The following is a 20,697-nucleotide window of genomic DNA, read 5'->3' as shown; positions in this document are numbered from 1 at the left end:
ATTTGGTCTAAGGCATGGAGCATTCTCTGAACAGGTTTAGAACAAGTGGCAAAGAAAGAACTCTTCACAATAAACTCCCTTCTGATGGGCTTTATGCCCACAAACACCTGTGATTTACAAAGAGGCATTGCAGAGGACAAAGGGAGGCGAGAGGGCCAGGCTATTGTGGAGAAATGATGCCTCATGTACCCATGGCCCTAAGAGAGGGTTGTTTTATTTTAAAACTTGTCTTAGATCCTTGCTATGCAAACTTACAATGAGAAAAGAAGCATTAGACTCTTCTAGGAGCTCATAATGACTTTTTCAAATGCTTCTAACTCATTTTGAGCCTTCGTTTTGGTAAATTCTTACACTAGTGAATATTGTACTTACTGGAATTCAAAGAAAGATGACTTATCTTGAAGATGAAGTTAGAAATCATTAAGAGTTAGAAATAAGTAGTAAGAATGTTTGCTTTAGGGGTGTATAACATTTACGTGTATTTAACAATTTTATGAACTTATTTTTCATAAATGCTAATACTTTCATGCCTATTTCATCTGAATGTTTTGTCTTTTTCTCCTTTTTCTTATCGCTAAGGTTTTTTTTTTTTTGCCTCCTCTTTTGACTTTTGCTTTTTTCGTGTTCTTTGTAGTTTCCCCCCCACCAATAATTTAGAGAAGAGGAGGGCAAAAATATGAAGACATAAGGGGGTAAAATAAAGAGCCACAAGTTGAGGGAGATCCCCTTTGGTTTAGGGTGGCCAAGTCCTCTCTGAGGAAATCACATTTCAGCTGGGACCTAAAGCAAGTGAGAAAGCAGGGGAACACCAAGCAAGCAGAGGCATGTGCAAAGGCCCTGAGGCAGAAAAGAGCTTTAGGGATCCTGAGTCACTGAAGCAAGGCTGGTGTGGCTGGAACATTGTGAGTGTGGGGAACACCAAGCAAGCAGAGGCATGTGCAGAGGCCCTGAGGCAGAAAAGAGCTTCAGGGATCCTGAGTCACTGAAGCAAGGCTGATGTGGCTGGGACATTGTGAGTGTGCAGAGAATATTGCAAGATGAGGTTTGAGAGATTAGCCAGAATCAGATCATCAGAAGCTGTATCAGATGTGGGAAAAGACTAGATTTTATTCTAAGAGAAATAGGAAGCTACTGAAGGATTTTGAGGGATCTGTGTGACTGAATTTATATTTTATCATCACTACCTCTGCTTTGTAGAATATGTATTGAATGAAGGAAAGAATGGAAAGTGCAACAAGTGGTTAGGAAGCTGTTAGAAGGCTGTTGTAGTAATCCAGACAAGAAACAGCAGTATCCTGGATTAAGTAGTATTAATGGAAATGAAGATGGATTTAGGATCTACCTTAGAGAAAGAACTGACGAGAGTTGATGGATGAGATTGCTTGCGCGGGGTGAAGAGGGAAAGGGAGGAAATGATGGTAGCACACTTGGCAGATGGTGGTGCACATTGCAGAGATGGGGAAGAGAATCAAGATGGGGGTGTGGATCAATAATTCGATGGGTTAATTTTGAGCTGTTGTTGAGGTGGCCAAAAGGAGATGGTGGGCCTGGAGACAGATACTTGACTTGCCCTATGCCCTCATCTTTTCCTAAGCTTCTTGGGATCTATGATGTGGCATGGGATGAAGGGATGAGCTGGGCTGGTAAGATTTTCCACTTCCTGACTCTGAACTGGAAATACTGAGATAATCTGGCAGTTTGCATCAGGGAAGGAATTGAAAATTCATGAGCTGGAGAAAGAATCATTAAAGATTATGATCAAATGGATGCCATGAAAAAGTAGAAGTCTATGAAACACAGTTGAGGGAGAGGAAATTTTTGTTAAGGTTAAAGAAGCTAGCAGAAAGGAGCAAGTTTATGGAAAGAAGATATGCCATGTGACTAGAGGAATATTAGGAAGAAGACCTGTGAAGTCAGGCAGTTGAGGTCTTTACGGTTGCTTTTGACCCAGACCGAATCTCCTATTTCAGACTGTGAAACAATAACGTGCAAATTGCTGGATAATGTATTTAAGGAAAAGATAAACCACAAACACATAAAATTAAGAATGAGGGCCACATGCAGTGGCTCACCCTTGTAATCCCAGCACCTTGGGAGGCCGTGGCAGGTGGATCACTTGAGCTCAGGAGTTCAAGACCAGCCTGGCTAACAGGGTGAAACCCCATCTCTACTAAAAAGTACAGAAATTAGAACAATAGTAATGGCGAAGATGAAAAATGCTTTCAAATAATTAACTCCCGAAAAAGTTCTAAGCCCGGATAGTTTTACGAGTCACTTCTTTCAATGTTTTAAGGAAAAAGAAATTCCACATTATAGAAATTTAATACATAAACACTGGTGAAATTTTTCTGATTTATATGATTGCCAAGCTGGACTAAGAGTACAATAAAACAAAATCAACAATTTTATGCATGCATATAGATACTAATGTTCTAAAAACTCCATGCACACATTTAATTCATCAATGTAAGATATGCTACTACCCACTACATACTATTTCAGAATAGTTTAATATTAGGAATTCTAGGAATATATAACAATAATATGGTAAACAAGAATAATCATATGAGAATTCTATTAAATACCAAATATATTATAAAACTACTCCTTATAATATTTTATAAATTAGAAAGAGATACTTATTTAACATAAACTTTTAATATGAAAGCAATTATCATACTTAATGAAAAACACTAGAGGACTTTAAAATTAAAATTACAATTAAAACAAGGAGACCTATCATGCCATTATTCTTTTTGATTGTTCTAAAAATTCTAGAAAATTAAATAAGATATAAAACAGAAATAAGTGGTATAGTCATTGAAAAGAAAAGAAGAAAAAGATCACTAATTGCAAATAACATTGCTCACTGATATGTGAAAATAAAATCAATGGATAAATAATAATATTGAATAAACTGATTCAATACCAAATAAATACAAAATGCAATAGTTTAAAAAATTAATAAAGATAAGTTAGAAATAAAATGGGGGATTTTGTATTTTTAAGAGAATTTCAGACCAGTTATCCTATATGACTCTCTAAATTGACTAAAAACTGGATAAAATATTTTTAAAACATTGTAAGATGCATTTATGAGCTGGCATAAAGGTAGAAATCCTGAGAAATAACAGAATGCCAGAACTTAAAGGATTTCTTTTAAATGTCAGAGACTAAAATTTAAATTTTAATGGCAATACAGAAGATAGACTGTTAGAAATAAAGTGGGGAGCTTAGTTGAAACATAAAGCTGGGATCCTAGTATAGGAAGGAGCAATACATAAACCTGACATAGTTTGGGTTCCTGTTCCAAGATGGCCGAATAGGAATAGCTCCGGTCTGCAGCTCCCAGTGTGATTGATGCAGGAGACGGGTGATTTCTGCATTTCCAACTGAGGTACCTGGTTCATCTCATTGGGACTGGTTGGACAGTGGGTGCAGCCCATGGAGGGCGGGCTGAAGCCAGGGCGGGGCGTCACCTCACCTGGGAAGTTCAAGGGGTCAGGGGATTTCCCTTTCCTAGCCAAGGGAAGCCATGACAAACTATACTTGGAAAAATGGGACACTCCTGCCCAAATACTGCACTTTTCCCACAGTCTTAGCAACCAGCAGACCAGGAGATTTTTCTCCTATGCCTAGTTTGGTGGGTCCCATGCCCATGGAGCCTTGCTCACTCTAGCGCAGCAGTTTGAGGTCAACCTGTGAGGCTGCAGTGTGGCTGGGGGAGGGGCGTCTGCCATTGCTGAGGCTTGAATAGGTAAACAAAGCATCCGGGAAGCTCAAACTGGGGGAGCACACCATAGCTCAGCAAGGCCTACTGCCTCTATAGAGGCACTTCTGTGGGCAGGGCATAGCTGAACAAAAGGCAGTAGTAACATCTGCAGACTTAAACGTCCCTGTCTAACAGCTCTGAGGAGAGCAGTGGTTCTCTCAGCATGGTGTTTGAGCTCTGAGAACAGACAGACTGCCTCCTCAAGTGAGTCCCTGACCCCTGTATAGCCTAACTGGGAGACACCTCCCAGGAAGGGCTGACAGTCACCTCATGCAGATGTCTTTGCCCCTCTGGGACAAAGCTTCCAGGGAAAGGATCAGGCAGCAATATTTGCTGTTCTGCAGCCTCTGCTGGTGATACCCAGGCAAACAGGGTCTGGAGTGGACCTCCAGTAAACTCCAACAGACCTGCAGCTAAGGGACATGACTTTTAGAAGGAAAACTAATAAACAGAAAGGAATAGCATCAACATCAACAAAAAGGACATCTACACCAAAAGCCCATCTGTAGGACACCAACATCAAAGATCAAAGGTAGATAAAACCACAAAGATGGGGAGAAACCAGAGCAGAAAAGCTGAGAATTCTAAAAACCAGAGTGCCTCTTCTCCTCCAAAGCGTTGCAGCTCCTTGCCAGCAATGGAACAAAGCTAGATGGAGAATGACTTTGATGAGTTGACAGAAGTAGGCTTCAGAAGGTCTTTAATAACAAACTTCTCTGAGCTGAAGTAGTATGTTCAAACCCATGGTGAGGAAGCTAAAACCCTTAAAAAAAGGTTAGATGAATGGCTAACTAGAATAAACAGAGTAGAGAAGACGTTAAGTGAACTGATGGAGCTGAAAACCATGGCACGAGAACTTCGTGACACATGCACAAGCTTCAATAGCCGATTCAATCAAGCAGAAGAAAGGGTATCAGAGATTGAAGATCAACTTTATGAAATAGAGTGAGAAGATAAGCTTAGAGAAAAAAGAGTAAAAAGAAACGAACAAAGCCTCCAAGAAATATAGGACTGTGTGAAAAGACCAAATCTACGTTTGATTGGTGTACCTGAAAGTAATGGGGAGAATGGAACCACGTTGGAAAACACTCTTCAGGTATTATGCAGGAGAACTTCCCCAACCTAGGAAGGCAGGCCAACATTCAAATTCAGGAAATACAAAGAACACCACAAAGATACTCCTCAAGAAGAGCAACCCCAAGACACATAATTGTCAGATTCACCAAGGTTGAAATTAAGGAAAAAATATTAAGGGAAGCCAGAGAGAAAGGTTGGGTTACCCACAAAGGGAAGCCCATCAGACAAACAGCGGATATCTCGGCAGAAACCCTGCAAGCCAGAAGAGAATGGGGGCCAATATTTAACATTCTTAAAGAATTTTCAACCCAGAATTTCATATCCAGCCACACTAAGCTTCATAAGTGAAGGAGAAATAAAATCCTTTACAAACAAGCAAATGCTGAGAGATTTTGTCACCACCAGGCCTTCCTTACAAGAGCTTCTGAAAGAAGCGCTAAACATGGAAAGGAACAGCCAGTACCAGCCACTGCAAAAACATGCCAAATTGTAAAGACCATCGGTGCTATGAAGAAACTACATCAATTAATGGGCAAAATAGCCAGCTAACATCATAATAACAGGATCAAATTCACACATAACAATATTAACCTTAAATGTAAATGGGCTAAATGCCCCAATTAAAAGACACAGACTGGCAAATTGGATAAAGAGTCAAGACCCATTAGTGTGCTGTATTCAGGAGACCCATCTCACATGCAGAGACACACATAGGCTCAAAGAAAAGGGATGGAGAAAGATCTACCAAGCAAATGGAAAGCAAAAAAAAAAGCAGGGGTTTCAATCCTAGTCTTGAATAAAACAGACTTTAAACAAACAAAGATCAAAAGAGACAAAGAAGGCCATTATATAATGGTAAAGGGATCAATTTAACGAGAGGAGCTAACTATCCTAAATATATATGCACCCAATACAGGAGCACCCAGATTCAAAAAGCAAGTCCTTAGAGACCTACAAAGAGACTTAGACTCCCACACCATAATAATGGGAGACTTTAACACCCCACTGTTAATATTGGACAGATCAGTGAGACAGAAGATTAACAAGGATATCCAAGACTTAAATTCAGTTCTGCACCAAGTAGACCTAATAGACATCTACAGAACTCTCCATCCCAAATCAACAGAATATACATTCTTCCCAGCACCACATCACACTCTAAAATTGATCACATAATTGGAAGTAAAGCACTCCTCAGCAAATGTAAAAGAACAGAAATCACAAGAAATTGTCTCTGAGACCACAGTGCAATCAAATTAGAACTCAGGATTAAGAAACTCACTCAAAACTGCACAACTACATGGAAACTGAACAACCTGCTCCTGAATGACTACTGGGTACATAACAAAATGAAGGCAGAAATAAAGATGTTCTTTGAAACCAATGAGAACAAAGACACAACGTACCAGAATCTCTGGGACACATTTAAAGCAGTGTGTAGAGGGAAATTTATAGCACTAAATGCCCACAAGAGAAAGCAGGAAAGATCTAAAATCAACACTCTAACATCACGATTAAAAGAACTAGAGAAGCAAGAGCAAATAAATTCAAAAGCTAGCAGAAGGCAAGAAATAACTAAGATCAGAGCAGAACTGAATGAGATAGAGACACACAAATCCCTTCAAAAAATCAATGAATCCAGGAGTTGGTTTTTTTGAAAAGATCAACAAAATTGATAGACTGCTAACAAGACTAATAAGAAAAGAGAGAAGAATCAAATAGACTCAATAAAAAATCATATAGGGGATATCACCACTGATCCCACAGAAATACAAACTACTATCAGATAATATTGTAAACACCTCTATACAAATAAGCTAGAAAATCTAGAAGAAATGGATAAATTCCTGGACATATATACCCTCCCAAGACTAAACCAGGAAGAAGTTGAATCTCTGAATAGACCAATAACAGGCTCTGAAATGGAGACAATAATTAATAGCCTACCAACCAAAAAAAGTCCAGGACCAGATGGATTCATAGCCACATTCTACCAGAGGTACAAAGAGGAGCTGGTACCATTTCTTCTGAAACTATTCCAATCAATAGAAAAAGAGGGAATCCTCCCTAGCTCATTTTATGAGGCCAGCATCATCCTGATACCAAAACAACAAAAAGAGAGAATTTTAGCCCCATATCCCTGATTAACATCGATTCAAAAATCCTGAATAAAATACTGGCAAACTGAATCCAGCAGCACACCTAAAAGCTTATCCACCACGATGAAGTCAGCTTCATCACTGGGATGCAAGGCTGGCTCAACATATGCAAATCAATAAACGTAATCTGTCACATAAACAGAACCAATGACAAAAACACATGATTATCTCAATAGATGTAGAAAAGGCCTTTGACAAAATTCAACAGCCCTTCATGCTAAAAACTCTCAATAAACTAGGTATTAATGGAACATACCTCAAAATAATAAGACCTATCTATGACAAACCCACAATCAATATCATACTGATTGGGCAAAAACTGGAAGCATTCCCTTTGAAAACTGGCACAAGACAAGGATGTTCTCTGTCACCACTCCTATTCAGCATAGTGTTGGAATTTCTGGCCCGGGCAATCAGGCAAGAGAAAGAAATAAAGGGTATGCAATTAGGAAAAGAGGAAGTCAAATTGTCCCTGTTTGCAGATGACATGATTGTATATTTAGAAAACCCCATCGTCTCAGCCCCAAATCTCCTTAAGCTGATAAGCAACTTCAGCAAAGTCTCAGGAATTGAACAATGAGAACACTTGGACACAGGGCGGGGAACATCACACACCAGGGCCTGTCATGTGGTGAGGGCTCCGAGAGGGATAGCATTAAGAGAAATACCTAATGTAAATGATGAGTTGATGGGTGCCGCAAACCAACATGGCACATGTATACCTATCTAACCTGCACATTGTGCACATGTACCCTAGAACTTAAAGTATAATAAACAAGAAAGAAAAAAAAATAAAAATAAAAAAAATAAGCCTGACATAGAAAATTCAGCAAAAAACAGCTGCTTGATTCAACTTTCACTGTGGGAGGAGTGAAAAAAAATCGTAACCGTAATTTTCTTTTTTAATTTAATTTAATTTAATTTTATTATTATACTTTGGGTTTTAGGGTACATGTGCACAATGTGCAGGCCTGTTACATATGTATCCTTGTGCCATGTTGGTTTGCTGCACCCATTAACTCATCATTTAGCATTAGGCATATCTCCTAATGCCGTCCCTCCCCGCTCCCGCCACCCCACAACAGTCCCCAGAGTGTGATGTTCCCCTTCCTGTGTCCATGAGTTCTCATTGTTCAATTCCCACCTATGAGTGAGAACATATGGTGTTTGGTTTTTTGTCCTTACGATAGTTTACTGAGAATGATGATTTCCGGCTTCATCCATGTCCCTACAAAGGACATGAACTCATCCTTTTTTATGGCTGCATAGTATTCCATGGTGTATATGTGCCACATTTTCTTAATCCAGTCTATCATTGTTGGACATTTGGGTTGGTTCCAAGTCTTTGCTTTTCATAACTATAAGCCAGCTCTCATAAATGCTTGAGTCTTTATTCATGCCATGTTTTGAGGGTCTGAAAAAAAATTTCAAGTGGAGAATTTAATTTAAAATGGCCTGAGGTTGGATCCTTTCTGGGAAACTGTGAGTTAAACACAGGACTTCAAGAATTTTCTTAAATTTTTTATTTTTTTAGAGCTGTTTTAGGTTCACAGCAAAATTGAGAGTAGAGTAGACACATACCCCTTACATGCTATGCCCCTACACATGTACAGTGTTCTCCATTATCAACAACCCAATCAAAGTGGTAAGTTTGCTACAACTGATTAACCTACACGCATCATCACCCAAAATCCATAGTTCACATTAGAGTTCACTCTCGGTGGTTGGAATTTTACATATAAGGTTAAAACTAAAATGAGAAACTCACTGTCCAAAATCACAATACCCACAGGCAAAGAGGTAGTCTGAGAGACAACAGAAATAACAGACACCAATTTTAGACCTGCATAACTTTTTGATATTGTATTATATGAAATTAAGTATATTTACTATATTGAGAGGAAAAATAAGTTCAAAAATATGAGCGAGAAACAGATGCATGAAGTAAAATCAGCATATTGTAAAAATAAACTTATAGAAATATACTTTAAATTAAAAATTCAATAGGCAAGTTAAATAGTAGATAAGAAAAACCTGAAGAAGAGTTTAATGAACTGGAATGTAAATCTAAAGAGATTATCCAGTGGCTAGAAAGATGGGAGACAAAAAAGAAAAAATAAGCAAAAAGAATAAGTGAAAAGACATGGAAAATAGAGAAAAAGGTCTAGCAAATTTAATCAGAATTCCATAAGGATAATAGAAACATAAGAGGTAATATTTAAGGTGATAATGACTGAAACCCTTCTCAGAATTATTCAAAGATATATATCCTAACATACAGGGAGTCCAGCAAATCACAGACAGGACACATAAAAAGCAGTTCACATCTAGATTCACCAAAATGAAACTAAAAATCCACATTCATATACACACAAAAGATCTTAAGCCACAGAAGGGACAAGCAAGAAGACTAGAAACAAAACAAAATAAAGCAAAATGCAAAACAAAACCCAAAACACTGTAGAGAATAGACATTGGCAACAGACTGACCACTATGTTTACAACAGAAATAATGAAAACTATAAGATGGTGGAATAAAACCTTAAGTGGAGTGAGAGAAAATAATTGTCAGCCTAGAACTGCACACCCAGCAAAACTATATTCAAGTGCAAGGATAAAATAAAGACATTTCCAAACAGACCTGAGAGTTTGCCACCAGTAGACCCTCACTAAAGGTGATTGTAAAGGATTTTCCTTAAGAAGGAAAAATGTAATCCCAGACAGATTTGAGATGCAAAAAAGGCTGATTATGAAAGATACTGATAAGTATGTGCATAAATCAAAATAATAGTTGACTGCAAAAAATTAGAACAATAATAGTGAAGTCTAACTTGTGAGGGAAAAGAACAGCAATTTAGAGAGCTAAAATACTGGACAACAATGGCTTTGAATTTGGCAGTGGGTGGTCCATGTTAAAGAACCTTGTTTTATTTACAAGAGCGTTAAATTTATAAAATATTTAGATTGTAAGTTAGTATACATGTTTTATTATAAAGGTAAAATTGTACGAATAACTTCCAAGACATAGAGGGGAGAAACTAGAAAAAGAAAAAATAATTTAGTCAATTCTAAAAGTGTAGGGGAAAAAGAAAAAACCCAAACAAAAAACAGAAGAGCCAGGACAAGTAGATAAGTAGAAAGCACATATAAGATGGTAGAAATTAAGTCCAAATATATCCATTATCACAATAAATAGAAAACGGCTAAACTTCTTAGTTAAGATTGTCAGACGGTATTTTTTTTTTAAAGTAACTCGCTTTATGTTGATTTTAGAAAACACACCCCAAACCATAAGGAACAAAGATGTTAAAAGTTCAAGTATGGAAAAAAATTTGTAGTAAACCCCCAGGAAAATGTAGCCCACAAAAATACCAATAAAAAAAGAATTTAGAAAGAATGTCTTCAGCATTTGACTTCTGTCCTTCCCTTTATTTTTAAATAGGGACAGGCTCGATTTATTTTCTTCTGTTGAGAGATGAGTAGGATTAGGATGTGACCGACTCTTGATCATTTAAGACTTTTTCTGTATGGTATACATTTCTTCAGTTTCTTAGAGGACAAGTTTTTCCATATTTACTTTTGGGATTTTTTCATGACAGAACAGAGTAACTAAAAATATTTCTTTAGCCACATACATAAACCCATGTTTTATTTTTGGACATTAGTTATCACACTATGGCATAGGTTTTGCTGTATTAGCAAAACTAACAAGAAAACTGCTATAGCTATATTAACATCAAACTAAAGACTTTCTAAGGAAAAAAATTGGTAGAGATAAAGAAGAAAGCTATATAATAAAATGATTTATTAAGAAGATGTAACTCTAAACTTTTATGCAGCTAATTATAAACTCTCAAAATTATAAAAATTGACTGAACTACAGAAAAAAATAGAAAGACCCAATACATTAGTGGGAGATTTTAATATATCTCTGTCAGTAATTAACAGATGAAGCAGATAAAAAATCAAGGATATAGATGATTTGAACATAATTAATAGGCTTGATCTAATGAACAGTTATAGATTACATCCAATAATTCAAAAATATTGAATCTAAGCACATATGAAATATTTATTAAAATTGGCTACATGGAGACTATAAAATTCTCCTCAATAAATTTCAGAGAATTGATATCAAACAAATCTTGTTTTTGAATCAAAATGTAACCAATTTAAAAATTAAAAGCAACAAGATAATTGGGAAATACCATACATTTAAACAACATATGGGTTAAGGAATCAAAATGCAAATTCAAAAGCATTAGAAATGAGAGATAATAAAGCATTATATTTCAAAACATTGGAGGCAGGCAAAGTAGTATTAGAAGAAAATACAATTATTTAAATACATTAGTAAAGAAGACTAAATAGTGAATTAAAAACACAAGAATAGCAGAATAAGCCCCCAAAACGTATAGGAAAGAGAATAAATAATTTAAAACAAACACCTCCCACAAAGAAAAACTAATGAATGAGAAAATAAACATATAAAAAGAATCCACAAAAGTAAAAGTTTGTGCTTTGAAAAAATTAATAAAATTGACAAGCCTGTGGCAATATTTGTCAAGAGAAAAATGAGAAATGTGTTATAAATAATATTAAGAATTAAAGCAGGGACATTATGGAATAGAATTGTTTATGCTGAATAGATAAAAATATGTGTGTATTATATACATTTTAAAGTCAATGAATCTGGAAATCTAGAAAATAAAATAATTTATTTGAAAAATGCAGTTTACTAAAACTGACTCAAAAAGAAATAGAAAATATAAATAACCCTATAATCATTAAATACATCAAATTAATAGTTTAAATTTTTCCCACAAAGATAACATCAGAATAAGGTGATTTTTACCAATACAGTTATTCAGATATTTAAGGGGCAAGTAATTTAAATCCTATACAAACTATCAGTGGTTAGAAAAAGAGAATATTCTCCAAGTATTTTGCAGCTAGCATAACTTTGACACTAAAATAAGGTAAGGACGTTATAAAGTGGAAAAAGGCAATTTCACTTGTGATCACTGAAGAAGAAAAAAAGCAAAATAAAATATTAACAAACAAAATTTAGCACCATCCAGCACTGTACTAAAAAGAAAATACATTATGACCACGTTGTTTTTTATCTCATGAATGCCCGGTTCATTTAATATTGGAAATTTTATTAATGTAGCATCACTTCAGCATCATTGAAAGGAAATATACAATCTTCTTAACAGCTGCAGAGGAGATAGTTAATAGAATTTACTATCTGTCTCTAATTTAAAACCAAAAACTTTTACAAACTAGGAATAGAAGAAAAATTGACTTGATAAAGACATCTGCAAAAATATTAAAATATGACAAATATCATACTTGATGGGGAAATGTATGGAACATCAGGAACAACCAAGCATATCCAACTTCTGTGAAGACTGAAACTTATACTATTTTAGGGGCTCTGATTCATGAGTGTTAGCATTTACTGACCTGTTGATATCACCTCCTCTTATTTTTTGCAGCTCTACACCTAGTCTTCTTTTCTTTTCTTTTTCAACCGTTTAACACCTCTGTAACCAATATTCCTTGCCTTAACTTCCCGTTGGTTGAACTATCTTAAAACTCAAGCTTCAGAACTACAAATAAGAAATTATGTATTAAAATTAATATGAGGAAAAATGCACAAAGAATATTGGAGACTTAGAGATTTAGGTCTTTCTATTCTGAGATCTTTTAAAACAATTTATTGGAAATGCTTCCCAATTTCACTAGGCTTCCCTTTCTATACCTAGAATACTCTGCAAATCCTAATAACTCCTGGAACTCACAGGGGCCTGTGCAAATGAGGGCCTAAGTTTTATTTGCTTCTTGAGGACCTAAGCTATATGTTTTAGAGATGTAAACTAGTGCAATAAGATGAAAACTTAAAGTTCAAAAATTTGAATAAAAAGGTGATACAATTGTTCATGTCAAAATCCCCAAATAATCAACAGACATATTTTTTGGAATTAATATGAAAGCTTAGCTAGCTTGCTGTTTTAAAACAATGTATAAAATTAAATTGCATGTCTATCCTTTGGAAATGATTAGAAAGATGATTTAAAAGACATCATTACAGTGCAACCCCCACTGCCCCCAACCAACCAACCAACCAAAGCAAGCACCACCTAGGATTATATCTTGCAATAAATGATTAAGAACTTTATGTAGAAAAGTATAGAATTTTACTGAGGCCAAGATGTGAGTATTGCTTGAGTCCAGGAGTTCCTGGGCAACATAATGTGACCCTGTCTCCACCAAAAAAAAAAAAAAAAAAAAAATTATTGAAAGTCACTGGCAAGAAATACTATGTTCATGGATAGGATGATTCTGGCTTTTAAAGAAGTCATTTTTTTCTCTATTATTATCATTGCATAATTGTAAACCTGCTTTTCTTTCTCCATTCTTTGTTTATAGGGAGTTGAATTTGTCAAATTAATGTCTACAGTGATATGTATGAAGCAAAGGGAAGAAGAATTCTTGCTAACCATCAGACCTTTTACAAACAGGATGCAGGTAATGCATAAGAGATACTATATTTTCTTACTTTTTTTAGGTTAATAGGTTTGCTCCATTTCAGCCACTAATTTTGATTCTTGATTCAGTGTCATTGATATTATATTTTAGATAATCCTTTTAGTTTCCATATTTATCCATACTCACATCATTGTAAATTATAGCATAATTTTAAATGCCTTCATAAATTATTTTTTTCCCACTATTAGGGACCCATTACATTTATGCTAGGAAAACTTAGAAATGTGTTGTCTTTGCTATTATTTATTTCTTATGTTACTAAGGTAACCCCACACCATTAGGATTGAGGCACATGTGCTCACTTTAAAGCTGCTAGTATTGTTCCTAAGAAGTTGCACAAGCCTGGGCTTTTAACTGAAGACAAACTTTTCACTGACATATAAAATACTACAAATGCTCTGGTAATGGTAAGAATGATTCTGTATTAGTTCTCTGTTGCTGCTGTAACAACTTACCACAAACTTAGTGGCTTAAAACAGTACAAATGTACTATCTTCCACTTAGTTCTGTAGGTTCAGAAGTCTGATACATGTCTCACTGGGTTAAAATCTAGGTGTTGGCAAGGTTTCATTCCTTTCTATAGACTTTAGAGGAGATTCTGTTTCCTTCCCTTTCCAGCTTCTGAAGGCTGTCTGAATTCCTTGACTCCTGTTGCTTTTACTCCGTCTTCAAAACAAGTAACAGAGGGTTCAGTCTTCCTCAAATCACATCATTCCAACCTCTTCTGCCTCCCTCTTCAACCATTATGTTGGATTATATTATACTGGATCCTGGATAATCCAGGATCATCTCCCTTTCTCAAGGTTCTTAATCACATTTGCAATGTTCCTTTTGCCACCTAAGGTAATGTTCACAGGTTCTAGGCATTGGGACATGAACATCTGGCCAGGAATGTGGGCAAGCTCTCTAACTTCCTGTCCCCTTCCCCTGCTTACTTTACTGTGGCCACATTACCACCCACCCTCCAGACTTGGTGCTCACTTACTCTTCTCTTGGAGTAGAACACTTTCACCGAGAGATTCTTATGGCTTACTCCAATACTTTGTTCATATCTCTGCCCAGAGGTCCTGCCATGACCACTACACCTAAAATCTATCCTGTGCTTTCTAATCTTACCATGTATTGTTTTTCTTCATAACACTTCCCACTCCTCTGTGGCTCCACTTCCGAAAAGTAAGCTCCCTTAGGGTAGAAACTTGGCCAGCTTTTTTCCCCTGTGTTACTCAGGGTCTAGCTCAGTGTCTGGTACATAAGAGCTATGATGCATGAATGAATCAATTTTTAAATTTCATCCCTTAACATCACATTTTTTTCAGTAAGCTGGATCACAGTGAAATCTCTATAATTTGAATTATGAGTTGAATTCAAATTGAAGTATGAAATCTATGGCCATTGTACTTTGTTATTTCACTGAGAGTGCTATTTGAGTAGCCAGATTTACAACTGACATCAGTAAGTAATACTCAATGTGATATATTATGTATCGTTCTGTAAATACCCTACTATTGATTGTATTCTTTTGCAGTAGGGATTGATAATAGTGATGAAGACAATTAGCATCATCTTTGCTAGCATTTATGGACAACTTGCTATGTGCCATTAGTAAGTTCTTTACATTATTTAATCTTCTCACTCTATGAGGTCATAAAGTACACATTTACTCTTTTGTCTGCCCAAGAAAAGTATCCCCCTTACACAACGCTTCTTTTAGGAAACTGCTTCTCTCCATTCCCACCAAGTGGTTTTGGGAACAGCCCAAGCACAATCCTTTGGCCTCTTGGCTATCAGGTTGGATATATGAACCAGTCTGGACCAATCAGAATCCTTTAGTGGGAATCCAATAGTTAACACGTAATCCATATCAAGCCAGAGTTCTTCCTCTCAGTTTTTGGACTCATTATGGGAAGAGAGAGTTTCTTTTCCTCTTGGGTCCAAAAACGGCAAGGATATGGCCCGGAGCTGCTTGTGGTCTGTGGCGAAGTGGACAGAGGAAATGGATCAGGGACAGGAGTCAGATGTCCTGACTTATACAGTATGTGGTCTCATTTTCTCCATTTTATATATGAACAAACATGTCTCAGAGCTGTTATTTTCCGCAGGACAAATACCTCGTACATAGCTAGTGAATGGTAGGGGATTTTACCCCACATCAGCCTGCTTTCATTATCTATATTTTCTTTAACTTTGCTGTATGCTCTGACATCCTAGCCACTTACTCTTTCCATACTTCCTGCTTTCTGAAAACACACAGCAAGGAAATGCACACTCTGTATTTCTAAAAAGGTGTTTCTTGGACAGTTGTTGCTCATCTGTACATCTTGTACTTGAATATGTTTACTTGAGGGTCTAGGGCTGGAATGACAAACAGCCCCATCTTTCATGTTAATTCCAGGAGAATAAAGGTGGCTACCTACAGCTTTGTGTTGAGAAGGATTCTGAGGCTTCATCTGGCCTAGCAGAAAAGGAGGAAAGTGAAATAAGAATATGAGCTATTAAATTTGCTCAAAATGTTTGATAATTCAGATTGCCTTTTGGAAATACAGAGTTATACTTTTCAGCATCCAGGAAGTGTTGAACCAAGGACTCTTGTTTTTCAGCTCAAAAAATATTTTGTTAGCCAGGGACTCAACTTGTGTACCAAACCAAATTCCTCAACAGTCTTTTCACTATGGAATGATGACATCTTCTAATGAACATCTTCCTCTGCAAAATGCCCAGACAGTTCTATGCTACAATGATAGGAACAGCAACATGACCTGAATTTAGATTCTGAAACTGAATGTCATTTATTGGGACCACTCTTTTTCGGTGAGAGAGATTCTAAATCACAGCCACCCTGAGAAAATTATCATGCACTGGTATTGTTGAACATTTTCTAACAATCAGATTGGGCCTCACATTTTGTTGGTTGGAAGTTCTATTTCTTCATCTTTGGTCCAAGTTACTTAGCAATGACCAATCAAACTATGTGCCCACCATATTGTTTTGCATGTTTGACTAGAACATTGACAGATTAATAGGAAGGGTAAATAGCAGAGCACAACTGCGGGGGCCCAGTGTGGGGCAGCAGGATTGACTGCTCTGGACTTTGTTGTGTTTGCTCAGAGGAAGCCGCAGCAAAAGCCTGCTGGGATGAGGTGACCTGGGTCATGGGCATTTGTTTTTTGTCTCTATAGAAAACAATTGTCTTCTCAATGGAAGATGGCTTTTTTCTGAATCTACATGGTTCCACCAATGAGGAAGCATTTGCCATTCCAGGGTGCTTGCTAAAACTCAGACATACAAATAAAAAGGCCACACAAAAGTTCAAATTTACTGTATTTTTCAGAGAATCCTTTGACTTATGTTAACCAGGAGAGAAGCCTAACTTTGGAAAATTTATCTTGAGGGTCTCTAAACCTTCGTCTATTTACTGCTAATTCCCAATATTTGATGTTTAGAATTTTATGAAATTTCAAAATCCAGCTACTTTTCCTTCCCCCACAGTTCATGAAGGCAGAACCCATGAACATGTAGCACTGTTGATTTTGTAAACCCTGGCTTTGGTAAAAATTTATTTTGATTTCAAAATTGCTCTACTCTGAATTGATATGAATTAAATACATTAATAATAAAGGAAAATCTACTTTGGGTAAGATTTAATTAATCAAAAGTGGTGGCTTGATTTAAAAGCCAGAGCTATGCTTCTGGTTGATAGATTTATTTGAGCATGACTAATTTTACATTTACAAACTTATCATCATTCTTTAGAAAAAGGTTTACTTTTACTAAAAGACTCCAAAGGGTTCCACATAGATTTTTGATGAATTATTCTTGATCATTTTTGGTGTATTTTATACACACACACACACATACACATACACATATATACATACATGTATACATACATACAGGCATACATAGAGACAGAGAGAGATCAAGAATATATATTCAATCAGCCAGACTCTCTTCCTGATCTGGTAGGAATGAAGAGGGGGTCAAATGGCACTGTACAATTTTCCGTTTTGGTGATTTTAATTCTTCTTTGTCATGTCTGACTGGTGCTGTTTTCCAACTTTTTCTTCCCCTTCGCTTTCTCTTCTCTTTACTCCTTTACTTTTTTGTCCGTGCCTTCCTAGAGCTTAGGTCTTAGGAAAGGCATGAAAGTGTTATTGGTGGTGGTTGTGGAAACCGTTTTAGTTTCTGGCTGCCTACTTCAGGTCCCGTTGAGCTTTTTCCACTTCTAAAACTGAAAAACCACCATGGGATGGGGTGGTGGATGGTGGTGTACTCTAAACAATGAACCAAAACTCCGTCAAAACTCAAGGAATAAAAACGTCTCAGTGGCATTACAAATTAAGACTAATCTGAGTATTAAGAAAAATCAGGACATCTGCACTGATATGATATCCTTTTTATTCATTTAAAATTAACCAGTATTTATTATGCACATCCTCTGTGCTACTCAGAAGACAGTTTCTGCCCTCAGGGAACTGGGAGTCTTGGGTTGAGGCATGGGGAAAGATAATTATACAATGAATTACAATATGGCATTCCCAATTCCCCATAGTATTAATTATAATACAGGGATTGCGAGTGAGCGCAGGAGACTGGTACCAACTCTATGTTTTCAAGACACTGGAAAATGCATGTGGTTTTGTGGCTCTTTATTAGACTAATCTCATTTGCAAGGCATAAAACAAATAACAATTGTCTAGCTGATGCCTGTACTATAGAAACATGGTAAAACTTGGGAAAGAGCATTGGACTGTAAATTTTGTAGGGCAGAAATTGCACCTGTCACATTCACTGTATGGAGTGAGACTGGCACTCCATGAATATCTGTGGAATTAATGGATAGACGAGAAGCCTGAAGACTGTAGTTGCCACTTATTGGCTGTGTAACTTTTAGCATGGCCTGGGGTCTCTCTGACTGTCTGTTTCTTCACCTATCAAATGGCTCTGCAATACCTGCCCATGTATTGCCCATGTCACAGTATTATCATAGGATCAAAGCCTATTGGTTTAGCATCCACTATATGGGAGGCACTAATCTTAAAGATTACATGTGTTGACTCCTTTCATCTTCATAACAAAAATAGGAGGCAGGTACTATTATAATTATTATTCCCATTTTACAGATGATTATGTGTCTTTTTTTGTCAACTATAAACTTAATCAAAGAAATGGCATTGTAATTATTATTTCTAATATTCCAAAAGGCAAAACCATGCAGATACCCACTATGAAGTTCTGTCTGTCGTCTGACTCTGTGTCTGTCTCACAATGCCTTCCTCTGAGATTTATAGCATGATAATATTTTGGGCATCCATTTTAATTAAGGATCTTTGGATGATGCAGAGCTAAAAGCCCTGCAAATCTCCTCCAGAAAGAAAGATATATCTTCATTTTGAATATGTGTGCCCTGGAATTGGAACCAAAAAGCCACCAGGACCTGCTGCCATGCAAGAGATGAGCTTCTTTTTGACTTGTCTTCTCCATGGGTAAAGGGCCTCTCCCTGCTTCTCTCTGAATGTGTGTTCCATTCTTTTTTCCCTTCCACATGGCTTCTTCTGTTTCGTCATTGTGGTTTGTCTATAATTGCTATGGCCTTTCCATCCCCAGTGCTGTTTTGTGCACTTTTAGTTCTACTTTCACAATTCTTTGGCTTATTTTCCCATCGTTCTAAGTGCTGAGGTTGGTCCAGCTAATTTTCTCATGCTCTGCCATATCACAGTTCTTTGGTCAGCTGATGGTCCGAACATCTGGAGCAAGGAGGGCAGGCAGTGTCCTGAGCTGTGAGCCTGGTGAGGGCTGTGGCTGGGGTTGTTCTGTCCAACAACTGAATATAAAATATAATTGAAGTATCAATTTTATTGTTTGCTAAATGTACCAAATAGGGCTTTTTATTAAATAGTCTCATATCAAAAGAGAATTTGTGAATAGAGATTTTAAGGCTTGTTTCTAATTTTAAAAATCGAGTTGTGGCTGGGCACGGTGGCTCACGCCTGTAATCCCAGCACTTTGGGAGGCCGAGGCAGGCAGATCATGAGGTCAGGAGATCGAGACCATCCTGCCTAACACGGTGAAACCCCGTCTCTACTAAAAATACAAAAAATTAGCCAGGCGTGGTGGCAGGTGCCTGTAGTCCCAGCTACTTGGGAGGCTGAGGCAGGAGAATGGCATGAACCCGGAAGACAGAGCTTTCAGTGAGCCAAGATCACGCCACTGCACTCCAGCCTGGATGACAGAGCGAGACTCTGTCTCAAAAAAAAAAAAAAAAAATTGAGTTGTATTAAAACTTTTTGTTTTTAACCTGTAGGTAGTGACCTTCAGTTTATAAGAAGAAAAGAGTTTTGAGGTAATGACTGCTCAGATTTTAAGTCAAATGGGAAAAGGTAGTGAAGTGAATGTTTAAAGTCTCTGGGTTGTGATCAATTTGCAGCAGGTTATACAATCGATTTCGTGGGTTACTATCTACATTTTTAAGAAAGAGAAATAGATTGGAAAAATAGAGAGGTGAATGTGCTATATACACAGTAAGATGTTTCTTGTTTCCTGATACTTTTATTTCAGTTATATACATTTGGGTATTTATTGGCCATGATGTAAGACGTATTTCTTACCATGGGATGTAGACCAAAAGCTTGTAAGCTACCAGCGTAGAGGTTAAAATCTAGGTTTGGGGTCCTATGACCCTGGGTTCAAATCTTGGCTCTACCACTTAGGGGCTGTGTTAGCTTACAACTCCAAACCGTAGTTTCCTCTTCAGCAAAATAGGTTAATATGACTTACCTCGTACAATCAAGATACTAAATCAATGTGAACAAACTGCTTAACATACAACTCAACATAGCTTATTTTTGTTATTTTAAATGAAATTGACCTCTGTTGGCTGTTTAGGTTAAGTATGGGAAGTTTCTGGAAATGCTTTACATCAGCGATGTGGGTGGGAATTATGAACAAGGATAGGAAGTAGAGGAAAAATACAAAGCAGAGAAAACGTCTCGGACTTTTTAATGCCGACAGGAAAATCCATTTCTAGGTCCTTTCATGTGTTCTAGGTGACTTTCAAGTCTCTTTTTCAATGTAACCATGAAACACATTAATATTATATATTGTTATGAACGCACTGATCCAATCCACAGAGATTCT

General features: G+C 36.9%; 1 protein-coding gene across 12 annotated transcripts in view; it reads left to right on the top strand.

Annotated features, from left to right (window-relative positions):
* Window positions 1-20,697, top strand: part of C13H12orf42 (chromosome 13 C12orf42 homolog) — a 222,569-nt gene that overhangs the window by 36,616 nt on the left and 165,256 nt on the right. For 7 of the 12 annotated variants that reach the window (XM_055236285.2, XM_055236283.2, XM_063614344.1 and 4 more), the window contains exon 2: window positions 13,444-13,542. In XM_055236285.2, coding sequence (XP_055092260.1) covers window positions 13,465-13,542 — 78 coding nt within the window. In that variant the 5' untranslated portion in view covers window positions 13,444-13,464. Of the gene's footprint in view, window positions 1-13,442; window positions 13,543-13,826; window positions 13,971-15,088; window positions 15,166-19,864; window positions 19,904-20,697 lie in introns of those variants that run through there. The other 5 variants (XM_063614346.1, XM_055236290.1, XM_055236292.2 and 2 more) reach the window with 5 other exon arrangements.

The sequence above is a fragment of the Symphalangus syndactylus genome, chromosome 13 (genome assembly GCF_028878055.3).
Source record: "Symphalangus syndactylus isolate Jambi chromosome 13, NHGRI_mSymSyn1-v2.1_pri, whole genome shotgun sequence".
Lineage (NCBI taxonomy): Eukaryota > Metazoa > Chordata > Mammalia > Primates > Hylobatidae > Symphalangus > Symphalangus syndactylus.
Note: the sequence above shows the minus strand (reverse complement) of the source record. Positions and strands in the feature narration are given on the sequence as shown.